The sequence below is a fragment of the Haliotis rufescens genome, unplaced genomic scaffold, assembly GCF_023055435.1.
Source record: "Haliotis rufescens isolate VD_foot unplaced genomic scaffold, xgHalRufe1.0.p SCAF_16, whole genome shotgun sequence".
Classification (NCBI taxonomy): domain Eukaryota; kingdom Metazoa; phylum Mollusca; class Gastropoda; order Lepetellida; family Haliotidae; genus Haliotis; species Haliotis rufescens.
In genome coordinates, this window is record NW_025963846.1 from 24,021,825 (window position 1) to 24,044,974 (window position 23,150).

Genomic DNA, 23,150 nt, shown 5'->3' on the forward strand with positions numbered 1-23,150 from the left:
GCTGTTGTATCGTAGCTCCGCCCCTAATTGTCGGGGCGCTCTCTATTACCCTTTGCGACTTTTGTTGATTGACAGATTGAATCATCCAGCCGGCAATTGTAAACCAATGAGAGTGGAGATATGAAGGGCTCTGGCGCTATTATGTCAGTATCTACAATGTAATACGCCCTATGATTGGTCATTAATACATTCGTCTCGCCATGACTGTCTGTATCTTGTAGCGGACTGGCGCCGTAGATCGTGGAATGAAACCCAGGCGAGCCTAACATTACCTTCAGTCGGTCTTTGGACTTACTACCACAGGGACCGCTTGTTGTTGACAGTGAACGGAACTAGCTTGTTCAAATAACTTGTTGTGTTATTCCCGTATCGTCTTTTAATCAGTGACGTGTGAATTACAGTCGGATATTTCCACCTACAAAAGGTTTGTTTTCTTCGCAAATTTATGCACGTGGCTGAACGTGCTGCCTGTGTCACCTGCAGTATTGCAATGATTGCTTATCTGAACAGATTTATCAACAGCTAATCATGATTTGAGCTTGACTTGCTTAACTGGCCCCCTTAACTGTACCATCATCACCGATATGATAATATGGTAATGTCCCTAGGACATGCTCTGGTGATAACGTTGTATTTCGTGACATTCTTCACCATTTGGCATATATCGCACGGCTTTTGGACTCTATTTTTATCTAATTTATTTTGTCACTACAGGTCAGCTTGACAGAAACTCAGGCACTTTGCCTGATTTCAACTAGTCTCCCGCAATTCTCGACAATACCACCATGGAAGATCAACAGCACCCCAGCGCCTGGCTACGTCCCGACACCCACAGGAATACGTTCGAAGCTGCCGCCACCCCCGGTATCCTACCCCCAGAAGACATCAGTGAGATGTTGTTTTCCTCCTTCGATGGGAACTCAGGGCATATGAATCCCGGGTACTACCCAGGAACCGGCCGTGCTAGCATGGGATATCGTCAACATGGTAAGTCGTTTTAAAACGACATTGTCGTTTTGTCATTATCGTATTCATTGTTGTTTTTTTTACTCAAGCGTGTTTGTATTTTGTTGACATGCATCTCGTTATTTGTTTGCACTCTCAAAACGACTAGATTACTTTTTGATGAAATTCATCAAACAATATCGATTTGTTTAACGGAGAATCCTATTATTAAGTTATGTGTACACTGATTTGATTTCGCTATCCCGGGCCTGGTTATTTCACTAGTCCTATTTCCGTAAAGTTACGAGAGGGTAAGCTTTTGTTTCATTGGTTCATTTTAATCCGGTTGTAGTGGTATTAGTAAGGATGTTTAGTAACGCTGTGGACTTTGACTACTACTCCATCTGCCCGCATCACATTTGCGGTATTTGTTCAGCTATGCCGGGAGGAAATAAACTTCGACATAGCCGGATTCTCTGGTTTTCCAATGGCATAAGTGTTTTGACATAACAAATGACAATGTCAACAACATCCTCAGAATGTCACAAACACCCACCTCTCACCCTCATCGCACAGATGCATCCGCCCTCGTATTAAAAGGAAATGGGTAGTGTTCCTAGCATCTCTGTTTCAGTCTTCGTAATTCCCAGGCCGTTTTAAGAGCTCGTGACCATGCGGTACTTTGACGCCACAAGCGCCTAAGGATCGCGATTTAATTTCAGTCGTTGTGTAGAGACATATCCAATTTTCCAGATCAATTTAGACGGGTCTTGTTAGTCTAGACGGGGCCATAAACAGCAATCTACTTCTCCTATACCATATCTCCGTTTTCTGCAAATATACCCCAACTATAAACATGCCCTCCCAACGCCGTCGCGTGAACCGAGGTATTTCATCCGACACACGAAGTATTTCAAATCATTCCTCTTTCACCCCATTGACGTTTGTTAACGAACGATGATGTTGATGTTTTAAGTTGAGAAAACTTAAAAACCATATGGAGGTTAACACGGTTCGCATCTCGCTTAACTTGTCGTACCGCAAACTGAGCGGGTATTGTTTGATTGACAAACTTGGGATCAGCGTTTCCATGTCAATTTCCTGGTCATGTTTTTACTGTTTTTTAAGGATTTTAAATGACAAATCTCAACTAAACCACTGGGGTCTTCGGCTCTCGAAGAGGACACTTAAGTTATAGAATTACAATTAGTTTATTTAACAGTTAACTCATTCATAATATATTCCCCAGTTTAGTAAATAATCGTCGTTGAAATGTCAAACAATATTGCCATGAAAATATAGAAATAGTCTTTATACAATATGTATGTTAAAACCAGAACACCGTAACAGAATAAATGAGCTTTTCATATAAAACCTCCATAAATAAATGAAATCAGTCCCGGACCTCAGATCAAGTTTCTTATCCAAGTTTCAAGCTATGATAATGTAGTTGGTATTTTATTCCATCAGTTAGCCGAACATAGAAACGTACAACTGATTGCTACGGCACGAGTAATCAAATATTGTAGCAATAAGCATGTATCATCTAATCAAATGAAGCAGCACTTTCGTCCAGGGCTTCTTACAAGTCCTTGTTTTTTTAAAAACAGCTTTATCTAATTTATTCTATTAAAATCATCCCAGATGATGTGGGTCCCGCGCCCACAGGGGGTAGAGACGGATACTCAGTCCGTTCCCCTTAAAGTCCCTCCCGCCAGTCTCATTAACACTTGATTAATTTGCTGTGAAAACAATTTGCTCTTGATTTCGGAAGCATTTTTCTTGCCTGTTAACGACCAATGTTTAGCGAACGTCCCTTTTCTTAACAAAGTTAATCTCATTCTCCTATCAGGCTTGGCTTCTGTGAGTATAAAGTGCGCGCAATTCCCGTGATTTAGAATGCAGTGTCTATAATAAATGACAAGAGAGTGGAAACACTCTTTTAGCACAAATGTAATGAACTGTCCCAAGATTTGCGCGCAATTTTTACATTTTAAGACCCAATTTCCCAATTCCATTTGTAATACCGTCACACTATATGGACTATATTTATTTGTGATTGTTACATCATGTCTCCAAAACCATCATACGAAATGTTGCGAATCTATTCACCACTAAAGATAATGTGTTTATTGGTTTTGTGAACTTCATTCTTTAAACGTATTTCAAATTCTTCCTCTCGGGTGTGTTTTGTGTTTCTATCTTACACTAGTTTCTATTACAATGTCGCATGAAATTGCTAAAGCAACCTGACAATTCTTAGTTTGAAAAATAATCCCCCGTAGTGTAATTCGAGTTTTAATGTCCTTGCCACATCCACAAAACAATTTTCCAGATGCGGTTGTTAGATGACGTTAGACATTGTTCACATATTGGTTTGGCTTTGTTCGTGGCATTTTCCTGTTGTAGAGTAATAACTATCAACATTACGAATACGAACCCGAACCACTTTAACATTATGACCATTTTTTCGATGATTTTGATAATTTTATTAAAACAATATTTTGTTTATTTGCAGTGTCAAGTGGCAGTCAGCTTCACCGGACCCACTTCCATACCCATCCCCTACCCTGGATCACAGAACCCAAGTCCATGGTCCCGCACACAGGGGGGTGGAGTATATACAGCAAATCTCTCACACACCCCTCCCCCACAGCCCCCCTGTCGGTCCACCCAGCAACATCAATCGCCACATCAAGCTCGTTTAATTTCCCTCCCACTCCCCCGAAAGACACTACCCCCGAGAATAACACATGCACAAGTGAATACACCCCCGACAACAAACCCAAAAACGACGGGTCAGAAAACGGACTGTCCGGCCTGGCTAGTTTCCCATCTCACGGCAGCGTCACGTGCAGCACTGCCCACCCCGTACCCACCTACCCCCACTACATGCCGACCGACTACACAAGCGCACACATCGGTTTCCACCCCACGGCGTCCGTCTTCAAAGCCACACCCTCCCTCGCCTCTGGTCACGGAAGAACAAGGACCAAGTCTCGATCAAGCACAGGTAAATTGTTTCTTATTAAAATAAAAATTATGAATATTGAACATATTATATATTTAACAAAATCTGATCCCAAAACCACCTCATTCATGTACATGCATGTCAAAAATCGCACCACATTCTACAGTTTTCTTTCGTAATCGAAACGAAAAACAATTACGTCATGATCTTGAATTTCCAACTCTAATACACACTTCAAATAAACATATCTTTATTGGACATTTTCATGTTGCCCAGCAACACTTTTTTGTAGACTCTGGTCTATCTCATTCTCACCTTCTTATTTTTTAGCGGGCTTTATCATTTGGCGCTTAGCGCCTTTATTCGAAATATAATATGATTCTCTAGAACGTCGTTATCCAATCTGCTTGTTTACATTGAACATTTGTGTGTAGAAATGTCACTGATGATGTATTCATCTTCCTTGTTGTTGTATACACGTGTAACTGTTTTTTCTTTCATAAATAATCCACCACTAGAACACATGACAATGTTTTTTTATTCTGTCCATTAAAAAAAATATTTTATATAAAGAAAATGAGCCAGAACGGTGCATTTTTCATACGTTGATGGCCAACATATGAGCACTTTAGATAAAATACATTTTCTAAAAACACCACCACAAACCATAAATTTGCGCCTTTGTCTAGAAAGAGAATTTTTATATTCATTGTTTACTACAGGCACAATGCTTTTGTTGGAGTGTGAAAAGAAAGCTTGTTATTTCTGAAATAACGTGACGAAACCCATTCCCCATACAGTTAGTTCTATTCTCTGATGGTTTTCCCAGCGTTTCTATGTGAAATTATGCCCTGAAATGCCCTAGTTGTACGACATGGCTGTGTTTCGTTTACGGTCAATAACAAAATCTATCTCGAGCTTTCGATGAACTGAAATTAACCGAACATTATATGTTACAGGGTAGTAATTTCATAGCTTTTTGAAATATAATAAATATAACATTCCTTTAAAGGATAAGATCAAAATCTGACGTGTACCAAAAAAAATAAGACCAGAATTGATTTCAATCTATTTTCGATACATACTTCCCTAGCTTGTAGATTTGATGCTAAATGATAAATCTTTTAGCTTTTCGGTCTGTTTTTTTCTCTCTGTTTGGGAAATGAGCTTGTATATGTATCATAATCACTGACTTCAGAGATGCTGTGGTCACGGAAATATTTCTAGACAATGTGCAATGTTGTGCACTGTTTTCATGTACGTAGTGTTTGTATATGCAGGAGATACTACGATTTACACATCCCTTCCCCCTCCCGTTTCCCCTACCCCAAGTACTTGAGACACTTGCTCGTGTTAGCCCGGTTAGGTGATTGCTCGCACCAGTAGGATGACGGGACGGAATGCGGACGGAAGAGCCCTAACGTAGTAGTAGCTGCAGTCGTCTTTACTCGCCACCCAACGTCTGTCAGCCATTACTGCCACATATAACACATTTTATATTATATTTAAAACGGGTTCATTAACGTGTGTGAACCCGTGATACGTATCTGTTATTTGGATGCACATTTAACCTATGATGTAAATTATGGCACGGGTTGTACGTGTAATGTGATCCCGTTGCAAATGGTCATTTAGAACGTACGGGAGCCATGGTTGAACGTCGAGTCTTGGTGTCTCGACAGAAACAATATATGCAATTAGTAAACACTTGGTATATCCGCTTTAGCCGGAAATCGAGCTGCTTTTGTCTTGAGCGTTTGACATAGAGTCCAAGGAAGGGGATGAGGGGGTCATGCTAACTGCGGGGATCGTCCAGGGGGTGTAGCATTTCATGCCCGTGTCACGGGTCTACCGTGCCTGATGCGTTAGGATGCTGGGCTAATCAGCTCGGGAGTGTCCGACCAGACGCTGGTCAGTCTGACACGACCAACTGGACATATGATCGCCAGTGGTCAGTCCGCTAAATGTGCCATTTCACCTGCTTGTTCGTTCCTCACCCAGGAGGGACTGTACGTTGGGGGTGGGGGTAATGTCGTGTCACGGTCGGTAACAGCTTGGATACAGATGGAACGATGGGTTGTAGCCATCAGTGACAAAATAACCCTCACAATAAACTTATAACAGGCCATATTGGCGTGTACCAACACTCGGTGTTAATGGCGTTTGGTATGCAACGCAGGTCTCTCCCGTAGCTTGTGGCCTATCCTGACGTCAAATATAATTGCATGTGCCCGGGGCAGAATAATGTGTTATCTTAGTGTTATGCAAGAAGGTTCGTATATAGGGCAGAGACAATATTTACGGAGTTTGATCACCAAAAATCCCGACACACCTGGCTGACATACAATGTCGATTTCATAATGTGAGTGACAGTTTGTGTATGTTTCAAGCAGCAACGAAAACACATGTTATGTATCGTTATAAACATTTTTGTAAACAATCACACAAATCGTTTAATCCTACTCACAACACATTGCCACATACAGCCCACAGACGCTCATTTGACTGGTTTTTTTATCTGCTTGAATTTTCATGCGCTTTTAACGATCGACGACTTCAAAATATGCCTCTTTTTATAAGTGGGCCCTTATTTCACATGAATTGGCATTATATAAGAGTTAGCCTGACACAAAGCACATTGCACCGACTGTCGTATTTATCAACAAGTAGCGAGGGGATCTGCTAGCGTTTGATAAAGTCAAATACGAATCGAATTACTGAACGCTAGAAACTTACGAGTGTTGAGGCACTTTACTCAAGCCCGACTTTAAGGAGGATGAGAGTCCAGTCCACTAAAGATGCCGACAGGCGGGCACTAGCTTCACTTCGAGCATGTTATGGCGGCCCGAGACATTTCTTAATTAGCCCACACATCTCTTATATGCCCCCTATCCAAAATAAGAAACGGGGACCCCTCGCCCGTTATTTAGAAATGATTGCTGGCCATGTTGCAGACAGGGCCAAGTTAGAGCGGTTCTGTGTTTCAAACATCTTTCAGGAATTGCGCTAACAGCCCAAGCAATTACATCATTAGAGTGGTTGTGTGTAAACTGTTAAACTCATGGCGGCTACGGGGTTACTGACAAATGACAGTGGGCACCTCTTATGCTGACTGCTGTCTAATTACTTGTGATGAAACATAGCACGTACTTGTTTACGTTGGTGTTAACTACCCCCCCCCCCCCTTTCTACCTCCCACCCCCGCCCCGTCGTCAGCTCCCCCGCCCTTTTTCGCCACTGGCTCGTATTACCTTAAGTTTTATTTAAAATGACCCGATATATTCTATTTCTAAAACACACGTAATGTAATTCAGTTCCCCCATTCTTCTTGATTCTTGTACATTGAAGCATAACATTCTTTTCAGATCAGTATCGCTTATTTAATCGTTTATGCTGGTGTATTAGCGTGCAATATCTGATCGTATTATTTTATTTCAGAGGGCAGAGAATGTGTAAACTGCGGAGCAACCTCTACCCCCCTATGGCGTCGAGATGGTACTGGCCATTACCTGTGCAATGCTTGTGGACTCTACCACAAAATGAACGGTTCCAATCGACCCCTCATCAAACCAAAACGAAGATTGGTAAGTTCACAAACTACGACATGGTTATTTATTATAATTAGTCGTTAAAGTTAAAAAAAACGTTTTCAAAATAGTAAAACAAGGACAAAGATCAATATATTCCAACGGTTTCAGATCATCGTGTCATGATATTTAATCACAAGACACCCTGGGAATAGGCAGTTGTGTCCCCCAATGACGTGCTCGAACCACGTTAAACAGTCTCGTCGAATACCTCGCTACGGCCTCTCTGAGCCTTAATTTAAGATCACATGCAAAATACATATTCCAATGGGCTACAATTCACACCCTAGTTTCAATTCATGTTCACCGTTCCAGCATTGTTTCACATGGAAAGTGCGTATAACTGCACACCGAGTAGGGAGCCGTCGCTTGGCTCCGTATCGCTTTGAAGTAGGGGACTTTCAACCTGCGTGAGAGTCTGGGACTCGCTCGCCCCATACAATATTTAGTAGGCTCTCGCTGCCCCTAGAAAAAGCGACAGCTTTTCTAGTTTGGTGACTGAATAAAACGGACTGTAATTATCTAGATTGCAACCTCACGTCCGTATCAGTGAAGAGACGAGTTATAACGTTGTCTTCAAAGCATTGGACAACGATTGAATTGGAATGTTTTCAGCACATTTATAAATAATGTAACAACTAGTAGAAATTAAACGTTACTTTGAAGATATTACTTTTTTAATGGAGATTTCGAAACAAAACGGCAAAGTGCAAAATTTGGTTAAATAAGTTAAAATTCAGTGCGTTCCGGGGAACAAATAAAGAAACAGAGAAGTCTGTTTTTCCTAATTCTATTATGTTAATCGAGCTTGTAGAGAAATAAAATCTCCCTTCCACTAGCTGTGGTATGCATCTTAAATTACTAACAAAATAACCTATCCATCAAAGCATCCGGGCGCTACACCGCTTCAATTATGTCAGGCAAGCTTAGCAAATTTCCTGAAAAAATTATTCGTATAGTTTCGTTGAGGTTAGGAGGACGAATCTTGTCCAAATACTGATAAAACACGCGCGAAGTTCCGGGGCGGACGATGGGCGTGGAAGGCAATGACATGGCAGTTAAATCGGCATTTTTTGTAGAAAATAGAAACATGGTAATCTGAAACATTTACCTCTTTGTGAATTAAAATGTAAACGTTTGGATAAGTTTTAGTCTATTAAAAACGTATTTTGAGATAACTTGTTTTTTGTACTCCTGAAACAACGTCCCTGAAAAAAGTGTTTTTCAATGAATCTTAATTCTTCAAACTCACTTACAAAGACATTCATTCTGCTATTGTTTACTTAATCGATTTTATTTTTTTCGTGTAAAAGTTTGATTTGTTTATGGAGACTTTCAAATGATTCAAATTGCACAGAGGTGTTTAAGAGATTTCTGTTGAGGTTTCATTGATGAGGATGGTGATTAACACGTTGATGATGGTATGGTGTTATACTTAGTGCATGCGAGAGATGATAGCGATATAGTCGTTACCCATAAGTGACTTGTATCATAGATATAGCCAAGTTCACATAGCTAGTCTGTGAATCGTTGCATCTTCCGTTCACCAAGGCATGATAAGACATGCGCATTTCGTCGTTATCTTTGAACGCTTCAATCGAGCATTACTAAGCGTGCGTATTACTGCAAGAAGCCACTACTTCGTGACAAACGTTGTCAATCAGTCCTCCATCTGATCAGATAGAACAACCAAACCAAACCAACGATCGCTTTGTCCGTTCACTGTTTCAACTCGTAGAGCTTGTTGAGCCATGCTCGCGTGCCAACCCCGCAAAGACAGGTCTTCTAAAGAAGGCTCGCCTGCCTATCTCGATTTGAACAAGTTTGGGGAACCTATCGAATCTCCTGAAAAATATATAATATCTCTTAAATATGTAATAAGTGCCGCAATTACACGAATCCACTGACGATCTCAAATATTCGTATCGATGATCGAAGGCTGTTTTCGCCATTCGGACGTATATCAATGCCATCTAGTAGTTTCAAGTCCTCTCGCGCGGTTTTCGATCTTATCATGCCGTTCGGTGGATAACGCGGATTTATAAATCGTCCACGAACCTGCAAAAATACACCACCGGCACAGTCGGCTAGGGTTTTATGCTCACATGTCGACTCGTTGCGAAATACCGCTCGCCATGTACAGTCCCGTGACTTTAGGATAAAGGCGTCTTTCTCCACCGCTCATATGGTCGATCTTCAAGCTTTTAGTATTACTTATTGGAAATCGGAGCGCGATATCGAGATGGGATTAAAAGTCACTCGAATCAGGATCTCAGCAGGTGAAAATGCAATTAAATAGCAGAATAAACAGAAGCTACACACAGTCTCTCAAAACCCTCAGGTACCCCGCCGTAGACAGATGGTCTGTCGGGGTAGTGGATCTCTCCCACCCGAACCACCCCCCCCTGCCTCTCGAACGCTGATTGACTGGGCGGAGTCACCCCTTATGAAAGCAAAAGAGGTGAAAACTCGGTATTTGACAAAGTATGGATTTAAAAATCGGAGAACGCTGTTAGCCGGGGAGCTATTGTCAAAGTCATGTTTGGTGAGCATTTATGGAGACGGAGACTTCTTTCGATGAACTACATAAAAGTATGAAGACTTTGTTTGCTGTGGTTGTGATGAATAGGAAGTTGTGTAAACAGGGTCAAAACGGGCTTTAAGACATGGCGCGGCGGAAGGAAGAGTTTTTCATTTGACACCGGATTGTGATTGGGAACTGAAAAGGCCCAGAGAGTGGTTTTAGTTTTGGGGACCACACTCGTCTAAGTATCCAGACACTGGTACTAGAGATTTATGTAAACCAAACCTAATATCTTCTGTGACGTGACAAAACCATACATCTTCACGCTCACGTCCAATGCAATTTGAAAAAAGACACGTGAACAGGAGACTTATTCCGTTAAACACTAAAACCAACTAAACCTTTTAAAGGCTGGAATTTCGAAAAATATATAATCGTCTCGGTTTAAATAAACGTTTGCATATTCACATCTTGTACCTACAGTCCTTGTCAGAAATAACATTTTATAACATTATATAACATTTTGGGGTGATGAACATAGTTGTTTTAAAAAAGACGAGTCTCACTGCTTTTGTTTAGAAGAAAGTATTCCCGATCTTCCTTCAAATACGGATCACACTGTGTAATTCGACAATATATACATTCAAGGTAAAATTTTAGTTTTAAAAGCATCATCGATGAAATTATTTTGAAGTTTTATGACAACTATCAAACAAGAAATTTCAGGGCATTTTGTTTAAGTTATGGTGCTCTTAGCTTAACACGAATATACCACGCTATTTTTCAAACCATATGTGAAAAACAAGGTATTCTTTTAATCCAGGCTTGTAGGAGAGACAGAGTCGAGAGCCCGCCATTGACTCCCCTTGAAACTGTCGGTTGCGGGATATGGCAGTATTCATGCACTTACTCTCTTCATAATTTGTATTCATAACGAAAACCGACATGTGTGGAAGGTAATTTGAAACCTCAGAGCTCTTACGTGCAACCTTCAACCACTTGGCGATAGATGCTTCTATAGTTTGCTAAAATTATCTGCATAATCAGACAATATATCCGAGTTTATTCGCTATTCAGTCAATACAGATTCATAAAAACTTTATCAAGGTGTTTTACCTTGGATTTAGCGTTCAATATAGCCTAGTCAATTTCCAACCATTCTGAACGCACCGCTGATAAGTACCGAATTTTCAAATATTTGAACATTAAAAAAATATTTTGACACACTTAGGTTTTGAAAAAATGCGAAAAACGAAATATCGGATTATATATGATCGTAGCTGTGGTTGAATGCGTCAGAATGCAAATATCGTAAAGGTAAATATTGCCTTGTTTATTTTATTGTTAAAGGCACTCGTCGGTGTCAACTGCTGCTTTCCCAGACATACGGTTACGTATCGATTGCCTAGTTAATCGCGTATCCCCCTAGCCCCTCCCCCCTGTCTGTGACATTGTCTACAATTATCGATCCTTAAACGGTGACGCCAGGCCAGGAAATGCAAGCAAAACAGGAGCAATTAAGAAAAATGAAATTCAAGCATCGTTTGGTTAAGTTGTGCAAGGTATCCCAGTCTGACTGCGCGGCTTCGGAACTACGGGTCGCCCTGGTCGCAATGGTCGATACGGTCGCTGTCTGTTCAGCCAAATGGGGCTTACATTGATTATGCATAATCATTACTGGATTTCCGTGAAAATAAACATTGGTTACTTTCCATATGTAACTGAATTGATTGAGAGGGTTGTATATTTCACACTACCTCAATAATAATAATAATAATAATAATAATAATAATAATAATAATAATAAGTTGTTATTGTGCCAGTTCAAATGACTAGGAGAGATATAGCTTTGACACGCCACACACCAACGTTGGCGTTTAAAACCTGTCGTCATTTGGCCCCCGCAGCAGATTGACAACACACCAGGTTGTGCAGCAACGTCGCCAACACGACATTCGCACAATTGTCAGTGCAGTGCGAGGCGAACAGTCCAGGTGAAACTCGCACCATTCTGAAAACGACCAACGACAGCGGGCCGGCAGATGACATTCGTTGGTCACACTTCACTCATTTTGCCCATGTTAATTTCTCGTTTTCACATGAAGACACTTCCGTTTGTCGCTGCGACACCAGAGATTCAGATTTACACAGACATATGTTGCCAGCGCTAGCCGAGTTCACACCAAGACCGACAGCCGGCCACCACCGTGTACAGAGCTTTCCGAACATAAATGTCAACGATGAAGTTGCAGTGTGCAATACTGACGGTTCAAATCTGCAGCGCAAACACACAATCAGATATTAATGTGGAGACTTCTACTTTAAAACATACTTCATGACATCATTGAATTTCATTACAAATATAATGATAACTTAATATGCAAACAGAATCCACGTCACCGTATGGCACACGTGTGTGGTGTTTGTTGTGGGACTTGTAGAGGTTATAGGGAGGGCTGTTTTTCTTAATTCCTAGGCCAAGTAATGTCTACCCCAACTGACCTTTCCGGGGTATCAACCCCCTCTCTCAATTTCAGAGGATATAAATCAAATAAGGTCTGGGTTTTGAGCTGACTGACAAGGTTTGGGGGTGTCGCGTTTCTCTAAACACGGCGCACGAGCCTTGCTAGACGGATTCGCTATAGCTCCATTGGTTAGAAGGAGATTCAAACAAAGGCCTGAGTCCACGACCAGCGACAGCAGAGAAGATACTGGTTACCCGAGCACGTAATTGCTGTAGCCGAAGTAACCTTTATTGTTAGGGATAGGTTCACGGCCAAAATACTACCTTAAGTAGCAATATAGGAAGTCATCACGTCTAAGCGTAGCGTGTGAACGTTGGCGTGAGGAACGAACTCAGCGCACGAATTGTCCTCTTCGCTCATTCAAATTCTCAGTTAATTTATGTCCTGTCGACCGCTCAGTTGAAATTTAAGGAAGGGGAAATTGAAGAGCTGATAAATCGATGAAATAAACGTTACAATAATTTAAGTTTCTTTAATTCTTTGTGTTTTACAGTCGGCTGCACGGCGAGCGGGGACCAGTTGCGCCAACTGCGGGACGACGACCACGACGTTGTGGCGACGTAACCCAAATGGCGATCCCGTTTGCAACGCCTGTGGTCTCTATTACAAACTCCACAATGTAAGTACTGTTTGTTTTTATTTATGATCGTAATGTGTTTTTCATTCCTTTTTTGATTGCACTTTGACTTTGTAGACAGACCTCAAGTAACTCCCATGCAAATCTTTTTGCTATATTCATCTACAGTATTATGGGAAGTTTTAAAAACATATATATCATCAGGTCACCGTATACAGATTTATTAAACCATATGAAATGTTTTCGAAATACCAGGGAATATTATTACATCACATCAAGCGTAGCTAAACGCGCCCCAAAAACTATCGGTTCGGTAGTTTTAACAGTACAATAGGACGAAGCTGGTTACGTTACAAAACAACGTTGAATACAGGATAGGAAAAATTGAAATTTCGACACGTTACAAGAAAACAAATCTACTCGAACAAATTGCCTGTATCCGTAAACTTCGACTAAGGTAAAAGCTTTTCAGGGCCCTTCAAGCAACAGCGAATACGTTTATCATTTTTACATTTCAAATGGAAATTGCTACGACTTGTTCGAAGCATTGACCCGTGGGAGAGGTTGGCGAAATATTTACATTAGTGCCTGGTGCGGTGACAGGATCTAAAAGCACTCTGACGCCGTTTTCATCCTCTTGTATGCCCCTAATGTTCCTACAACGCATATTACGGTACAAGGTCTCTTGTCCAGTGGATGTTACGTTCGTAATATGGCCAATTTAGTTGAAGTCTTGTTAGTTTGTTAAGTGTATGGCATTTTCAAGTAAGTACGGCTTGGCCAGGATGCGCCATTTATGACGCATCGTAGAGAGAAACCTTCATTATCATTGCCCAGTCAATACAAGGTTGTGGTATTGTCTGGTCTTCTGACTTAATGACGCAGTTTCATTTGCGCTGACATTGAATATGTTTGCGTAATGGCTCTTATTTGCGTAATATCAGTGTTCCGTAAGCCAAGCGTAAAAAGGGGTTAGATAGAGCATATATTTATTGCCGCACAGATAAGTTACTTTGTTTTTAAAAGATTAAGGAAGAATCGGGTTGTTTTAACATTTGAACTTTGAATCACCAACAATATGAATGTTACATGGATATTTGAATAAAAACGAATTATGATTTTATATTTCTAAACCATAGACAATTTACGATGGAAAAATACTGTAATATAGTTCATATGTTCAATTATTAAGTTTATATGACACTGTGATATTAGTTTAAATGGTAGTTCTGCGTTTTCTAGCTTCCTATAAAGACTTTTCAGTAATATGAACAGGTAGAATAATAACAGCACATGAATAGATTTCCTTCGGCTAAATGAACCAACTTTTTGCCTGGAGTTGTGTTATAAGTTTAGCATGAGGGTTATGACCACTTATCTGGAAAACACGGCAGATTATAATCACCCTATGAAACTGATATCACACACATTAACGTGTTCAGTTATGAAAAATTAAGTTTTCATCGATTTTGACAATCCTTATCAAATTCCGATAACGAAACATGATCGCTTTTTATGTATAGACGATGCTAAAGAGCAAGATTACACGGAACGTTCTCTGCCGATACTGAAAAACATTAAGCTGTGTAGGAGAATTATGAGCAGCGTTTTACTGTAAATTATATGGAAATTAAGCTTTATGATAAGAGCTTGGCGCATATATTGATTTGTGGTGAAAGTAACTTACTCTTGAATTGACTTATTTTGGTGAGTTTCATGCATTTTCGGCAACGTGACCGCTTTACCGGTCTAAGCTGAGAATTATCTTGGCGTGTTAAGAGGGTATGGCTGCCAGCCGAGACTAGAAAATATTTAAACTATCTAAAATGATCTTTTGTACTTGTAGAAATGCACAGATTGATATTTATCAAATATTTACTTCAGCATATTTTTGTAACGTTTGATAAACAATACCCGAAGTAACATGACTTGGAGCTGACATGGTACTCCCTGTGATCAAATGAATTGTTTTTATTCATGTTTAGGGAATCGTTTATGATAACACCAAAATGATAATTCATTTGACTCCGGGGACATTCAGTCAGCTGTTCGATGATTCCATTACCATACTCTGACGCCTCATTTTACTGCAACCTAGCAATAGTTTAAAACATAGGCTATTGTATTGCAGATGGCTTTAGACACTTAGGCGATGCATATCAACAGCATCTAGTCTATATCAACAATATAATCTAGCCTAACCCAGGTGTTAGTTTATGATTGTGTGAATATAAATTGTATATTTCAATTACCATAATTTTTATATCCGATAGACTTCGTGTAACCAAAAGAGGCGTAGAAACAAGATTTTATTTGAGAATTTCATTTCATAAATAAATATTTAAAAATTGGAATAACGAAATAAATATTACAGCTGGGTTAAAACAACTCATATTTTACCACACCCCTCTATGCAAAAAGAGGAATATGGAGGGTTTATAAAAAAAGGGGGAATAATATAATTATGTCAACTGTACGGCGTTCCAAGACAAGACATATATGCCCTGTCAGTGTTGTACTCGGAGTGCCCTCTCCCCTCCACCTGTTGGTAAAATGTCAGTTTTCCATCCGTGTGCACACACCGTATCCCGTTTTCCAGTATTTTCTCTTGTCGGCTACATCCCTCCCCTCCCTCCCGCGCCACTAAGGCGGCCGCACTCCCGCGCCACACTATCTTCTTCTAGGGTCGAGTTGCTCCCGTCGTAATATAGAAATTGCCGAGATCAAAGCCACAGCGATTAGGTCTGCTCGCAAACACTGTCGTCAGACGGAATGGAGTCAGTTGGAGAGCCTCGCTACGCACGATTGAATTTCATATAGCCCTCCCATCTGACTCCCAATGAAAACTCCATCCGACTGCAGACTGAACTGTAACTTCGTTCGAATTGCTTGCTTCATCTATGATAATTCTGTTGGATATAATTTTAATTTGAACAGGTTACTTTGTGTTTGATGTGAGATGCTGAGAGACTAGCATCACCACCTCCTTTAATGTAAATATCATGAGGTTTGCTTCTAAATACTAAACATTATAAAATGACCTTATCATCTTTTAATAAGTACATTCACATATAAGTAATAGAATAATCGGACTTAGGTGATGCTGTCGAGTTGTAGCATTGCATAGCTTTGAAATCAGATCCAGATGTTTCGGTATAAATAAATTCATCAGTGAAACGGTTGTGTCTAATGTATGAAATGTTAGGAAGGAATAATACTTTGATTTAACTACATATAATCCGGTAGTCTTGTATATGATCAGTTTTATATGCAAAAAAACTACAATGGTATCATGAACTCCCGATTTCATTATGCCGGTATTAGCGTTGATCAAACATATTTATGACGGTGAAATCTGTGCCCCTATTTCCGTATGCATCATGAATTAAACATCCACAGCTGATTAACGAATCCTCGCCAGGTTCGTTCGGGAATATGAATATTTCCACGCTTTATTTAACATCAGAGATAGTGAAGCGAGACCGCGATAACAGTTGCTCAACAGAATAATGTGTAGTTAATAAACTCAACAGGCCACTCACTGGTACGGGACGCAGCCACCCCTGTGAGCTGACCCCAGCCAGTTGTCCCCACCCCCGCGGCTCACGCCATACAGAAGGTGTCAGTTGGCAGGATCCGTTAAAAGAGCATCTACCCTCAGTGGCGTCGGATAATTGTAGAAATTGAGGAAACCTGTCTGGCTGTTTTTGTTTGACTGAAGACAGAGCCCATCAGAGAAGAAAGACAGCAATTAGTGTGTGTAGCGAGAAATTACGGGGGAACAGGTCCCCTTTAGGCATGGTACAACGAAATGGAACATTGGTGGGAGTTATTTCCATTTGAAACTTTTAAGCCGAGTAATTCGTACAATTGAGCTTTATACATTTGACTTAATTTAAATATCCATCTGCGTTGTCGAGTGTATTTATATTATTTTTGGCTGAAAACGATTTTTTTAGAAGTTTTTAATTTCACTTGGCTTCGTTCTAATTCGGGTACTTTTCATGTCAGATTGAGAGGTTTTTAGATTAAGTGAAGTGTGTATGCATTGAAAAGTTTGATAAATATAAGCCTTCCGCTCATCGCTCTACTTAATCTAGAACTATAGGGAGGCGTTGAGTGTCCACATATTTACTCCAAGTATATGTTTAATCAATAATAGATGTTTCCATATAGATAAAAGATAAGTAGGACAGCCTGTTGGATCACAGAGCTCTTGCATACCACTTTACTCTCAAATTCAAATTCCAAAATAATGGTGATTGCCCGCGGTCAGAGATAGCCAGCGAGTCGGCGGCAAGGCTCCCACTTAAGCCCTGTCCCTTTTTAAATCCTGTCACCACCCCTCGATGCTCATTTGGGGTTTGTTGTGGGAGGGGACAGGCTCTCATTAGTTAATGATCTAATGTCTCCGAGACTTGACGTCTATACTCGAACATAAACAGTTGTTGACGGGCAAGTTCATTAGCGCCGCATGTGTCCGCTCTCCCTACCTTGGCGAAGCGAATTAAGCCAGGTTGGATTGTGTTGAGATGAACACTTAAGATAATTAGGGGAGGGGAGGATGTCAATGTGTGCTCAAGATTCTGCTGGCTCTGGACAATGGATGTACGCGGGCCCAGTAAGCGAGCTCGTAACCGCATTGTGTTAAAGGGAGACATGCAGGGCTAGCTTATAGAAACTGGCCATGCTTCAGCCACTTGGTTGGGTTTGTACAAAGCCTGGCGTACGCTGACGAACAGAATTTGGCTTAGTGAAAGGAAGATGTTTTCAAATAGGGGAAGACGACTAGAAAATGCCGATTTACCACCCAGACGCTGCCGTCGTTGGGTCTCAGGGGCTCGGAGTGGGGAGACAGCCTTTTTGTTGTCGCAAACAATGCGATAATTAGGGCCTGCTTGGATTAAATGTGTATCGAAAAAAACAACAAATTCAGCTTAGAAAACGGAAAGTTTAATTCAAGGCCATATCCTCTATATCTGTGCAAACGTCAACGCTGGAGCGTCAGTTAGAAGTAAATCTTGTTTTCCGTTTCAAACCACACGTAACAACAAGCGTATAAATTGAATCAGAAATAACGAACGACGTTTAGCTGATGGATAATTCCCTTTTTTCTCATTTTCTCCAAACAATTCCAAACCAAATTACGAATCTCGTGCAATCCCGCGAGAGTTTGCGGTGGGCAGAATCTTTGGAATTTCCCCAATTCTTAGTGTGAACCCCTCAACGGTAAATAGACCGTCAGAAACACAGCATTTAAATTGGTCGACATATCTATGACACTTGTGTCTGCCAACAAATAGCTAGCGAGCGTCTCGCAGAAAATCTTTCATTTGACTCTGTAATTGCAAGGTTAATTCAGAGGGCGGGCCAACCTTATGGTTAAAGATAATAGGATCGATATCACACTAATAGCTCGGCTCTTGGAGAACCCAACTTGACAAGGAGCCAAAGCGAGTCCATCCTCAAACCTCGGCAGCCGGCGCGTACTTTGATTTCACTCCCAGATACATTAACCTATTTTTCTCCTGAATATGTACATTAAAGTATTGTTTAAATTTCAAAAGTACCAATGGCACTGTTAGAAAACTAGAGTACGTTTAATCTCACCGAACACATTGTGTATAGGAACTTTAGTTGGTCATTTTATCTCAAAATTAAAATTACATACAGTCTTCTTTAAGCAAACATAAGCTTTGATTATCTTAATTTTTTTATGTTAATGTATCTAGCTTCGAAAGAACTTTAGTATTCCTGAGGGATTTTGGTCGTTTAAGTTTTCGCAAATGGTGTGAAGTTGCCAGCAGTACCTCTCAAAGTATATATCATTCAGCGACGCCAACACGTTGGTGAAATGTACACCTTCATGCTTGTAAAATGTCTATTGATTTCAAACGATTTATCCTTATCGAATTTGTGTTCAAGAGCAGTGTGATGCTAAATATTTAATGATCTGAAGCCAACTCAGAACGAATGCTTTATTTTAAGTTCGCTCAGTGGTCATGTGTTCATATTCAACAGTCTTATATTACTATTTTATGTCACCCCGAAGAACGCTGGTAAAGGTTAAAATGTCACCCACTCAGAACACTGAGGTCAATAGAGATTATTATTGCTTTACTTTGTCCCAGCAAAATAATAATTTCTAACTGATTTACTGCATGCACATATTTTTGTGTGAATCAGACAATTAATAATGTGTCAAATAAAAGTTACTTTTCAAACATGACCGACGATGACCTCTTTGTTTCTTTATCAACGAAAAAAACACAAAAATACCCGGATGTTACCAGGTGAAGAATCCGTGTTTAAATAGGCCATTTGATCACAATTCAATGAACCAAATTAGTTATATTTGTATCGACTTCTGGACATTATTGCTATATTCTTTACTCCCTTAAAAAGTAATCTGTCTTTATGTAGGATTGTTATTTATGAGCCCATGCGTGTGTTGGGGCGAGCGCGGTCGCCCTCCGCTTCATGAGCAGATGTTGAACTGCAGGGGGTTCCCAAAAGGGGACATACCCCATTACCGCTCAATTCTAGGGTGATAGGGCCCTTACACTGGCCACGAGCCGATCATAGAAAGCACGCCTTTTGAAGACCTTTGACTTCATGAATATATTCTTCTTACAGGTAAACCGCCCACTAACAATGAAGAAAGACGGCATTCAGACGAGGAACAGAAAGATGTCGACAAAGAGTAAGAAAAACAAGAAAGGAATGGGCGGAATGAACGACTTCTTCAAGCCATTGGACAAGGGTCTTGGATTCGGCGCCAACATGAATCCCAGCATGCATACTCAGATGCACCCGTACATGACCGGAGGCAGTTCTCTGACAGGAGGGTTTATGTCACACTCCGGACACCATCACGCTCAGCATAGTGGTCTTGGCAGCCTCTCCTCTGGATTCGGCAACAACTTCCCGCCGTCACTGCAGTCGACGTTCCCTTCTTCATTTTCCTCAATGCCAAGTATGACATCGGCCGGGCTCAACCTCTCGACGGCGTCCAACATGGTAGGCGCCGCAATGGCCTAGTGGTGACGGACAATGCCATTATTTATGTCCATATGTTCATGTACGTGTTCTGAAGAACCGGACGTCAAGGGCAGTGGGAGAGCCTGAGTTCCTATCAGTGCTACCAGCAACGTCTAGGACATCGTCTACTGCGTGCCCAACGCCTCCTCGTGTCGCAAAAGAGCTGAAAACCCACTTGAGACAACCATACCTTGTCTCTGGCTTACCATCACAAGAACGATTCTTCAAAGAGGTACAGCAGGGTGCATTTCAATCCAGCAAGTGCTCATTCGTGCTAATGTCTTCTTGGTCCAAGAGCGGTGTTTGTATTACAATGGACTTGAGAAAGACATGTTAAACCTATCGTGGACAGTAACAATGTACCCGGGGTGTCACGTTTCAGGGATATAAACACTGAGGCGCTCCCGGCGGTGTGATTCGCAACTGATCGAGGCAGGGTGACGGTGCAAGGGAAGGGTATGCGTGAGTTCTGGGAGTGAAGCTTCGTCTATGGGGTGGGGTCGACTCGCAACCTGCCCTCAGTTCTACAGCCACAATCCTTGGTGACTCGAGCGCTCTCAACACTGTACAGCGCCGCCATATCGGGTGTATTTCAGCGCCGATATGTCTATGAGAACACACACCGCGCTGCCCGTGAAAACTGAGCACAAGAGTTGTATAGCGGTCACTTGACTCATATACCGGGTTGGACACAAGACAATGATGGCTTCAGTTTGAGTATTACATTTGCCCTGAGCGAACACTGACGAAGTTCCACTGTGAATTACTGACTCGGTCGACATATTAAACGCAGCATTAAAAGACGATCATTTGTCGACGTCCTTTGCGGGTCTTTTAATCCAGCATAATATATCAAGAATGGCCCAACGTTACGTGGATGACATTTTGTTGATATTATATATATTCGTTACCCTCCCGAGGAGGGCGCTGTAATGTTGTTATAATTTATGCAAGTGTATTATAGTATATTGTTTAAGAGAAGCATTTCTATGACTTGGCAGAGGTAACCTGCTTAGGACGGAACACAATTATCTAGTCTTCAGTCTTCAACATACATATCCGTTCCATCAACGTGACAATGTTCATCTCCATGTGTGTGTTGCCCTGACTATCGTCGAGCATAGACGACTGCGTTTCCCAGCAGTGCTGGTGTAGAACTATATAAAGGTATTCTTCTACGATAAGGTGCAATTGGGTAAACTAACTCGTGTAAATTTGGAACGACCAGACGACAGCCAGCTAGCGCCACCTAGTGACAAACGGGTCTCACACCACCTGACGACCGTTCAGTGAGTTAGCGCCATCTAGCTTCAAATTTGGTGTGCTAGCGACGCATTTGAACCGCTAGCGCCACCTAGCGACGAATTTGAACCGCTAGCGCCACCTAGCGACGAATTTGAACCGCTAGCGCCACCTAGCGACGAACTCGAATCGCTAGCGCCATCTAGCGGCATGTCTGTCTGCTAGTGTGAACCAAAATGACCACGTAGAGAGGGATCATTCCACAAATCTCTACCATACTGTTTGCAGTTGTTTTTTCTTCATATATGAATCTCACATTTTTGTGTATGGGCTAACTATACAATGTTTATTTGTACATACTCGTCTGCTCAATACAGTGTAAACACCACTTCTAATTCATCAGAACTAAAAAAGTGAAACGAATTTCTTCTTTTGTCTTCTTTTGTATACCTACTGGCGAATGGACTCGCCCAAGGGCCAAGGTCGTGTCACGTGCATGTCACTTAAGTATCGAATTTTTCAACATCGTTTCGGAAAATTTCGATTACCTGATCGAGTAAACACGAACACTCGGTTTGCGTTTGTTACATAGGCATTTGTGAGTTAATCGATTAACAGACGCAAAAATGTGACAACTCGATGTCTCCCTTGACTGTATACATGATCAATGGCACCAGTATGTACTTGGTCATCTATGGAAGATTAGGCAAGTCTATCTCCTGGTTCTAAAAGTAGATATTTTGAACCAAGGCTATAGAATCAGATGATACAGATCTTGAACTAGAGACACAGTTCGAGGGTACTGAAGTTTCAATATGGCTGAAATACTGCCGATGTGACCTTTATGTTAATTTGTGTCAACGTTTCAATGTGTGTTAGAGAATTTTGTTGTATCTTTTTTAATTTAGAAGTAATTACACGGAATCACATGAACAGATGGAAATTATCCTGCCTACTGAACCAATCAGGTTTATCATAAAGACGAGCGTCCGACGACTGTATATGTCTCTAGTACACACAATACACAACACGGAGAATTTCATACGTTAGTGTGATAAACTAAAAAATGTGTAGCATAAAGGTGAACTCAGGCTGTCGGTCATAAACAGACACTGTTGAAAGTAAGCTGATAATATTCATGATAATGACTTTTGATACTGTTCATGATAACCTGATGATACTATTTATGACTTTTGATGTTATTCTATATCATCTGAATTGGACACACTACTGGAATAAATGTGTTTAATAATTATAAGCAATAGGAAATATTTTTTTTTGTTTTGAAAAAAATCTAAAATTATAATCCTACCCATTTCTGCTGACACAGGTGTTTTAGCTTCAACAATCCAAGGTCTTAATGTGGTTAAAATACGTTACTTGTTACGCAAGGAAGTAATTTAGACTAAATTATAGGTAACGACCTCGTAACCAATGGAGATACTGACGTTATTTCCTTATTCGATCTAGCAAAGATATTTGGTTTTGTCAAGAGAGTGATTTTTTACTGTAAACATGTTATTTCATACGGACACTGTGCAATACCATAGGATTTCAATTTCAAACATAACGTGGTTATATTAAGGTAGAATTACCATGTAATCGTTTCAGTGTTACTTACACAGTCAAGCACTATTATGGATTTAAGTGCAGTCTTGACATTTTTTAACACCAAATGCGCTTAAATATGCACAGGAAATGGCGTTTGAATTCTATTTTTAAAATTACCATGGATTAA

At 40.8% G+C, this 23,150-nt stretch overlaps 1 protein-coding gene across 1 annotated transcript; it reads left to right on the top strand.

Annotated features, from left to right (window-relative positions):
• The first annotated feature begins 210 nt into the window (after positions 1-210).
• On the top strand, positions 211-21,835 carry LOC124133825 (transcription factor GATA-3-like). The gene is made up of 6 exons (XM_048397029.1): positions 211-424; positions 715-987; positions 3,464-3,958; positions 7,355-7,500; positions 13,046-13,171; positions 19,766-21,835. Exons 2-6 carry the CDS (start codon positions 786-788, stop codon positions 20,168-20,170), a joined length of 1,374 nt encoding a protein of 457 aa, XP_048252986.1. The 5' UTR covers positions 211-424; positions 715-785; the 3' UTR covers positions 20,171-21,835.
• The last annotated feature ends 1,315 nt before the right edge of the window (positions 21,836-23,150 follow it).

What these genes read in the sequence shown, in the direction of transcription:
- LOC124133825 (XM_048397029.1), top strand. Translation starts at nt 786, where the DNA reads ATGGAAGATCAACAGCACCCCAGCGCCTGGCTACGTCCCGACACCCAC. An exon ending in CAAGTCTCGATCAAGCACAG is followed by an intron (nt 3,959 to 7,354) that starts GTAAATTGTTTC and finishes ATTTTATTTCAG; the next exon opens with AGGGCAGAGAATGTGTAAAC. An exon ending in TCAAACCAAAACGAAGATTG is followed by an intron (nt 7,501 to 13,045) that starts GTAAGTTCACAA and finishes TGTGTTTTACAG; the next exon opens with TCGGCTGCACGGCGAGCGGG.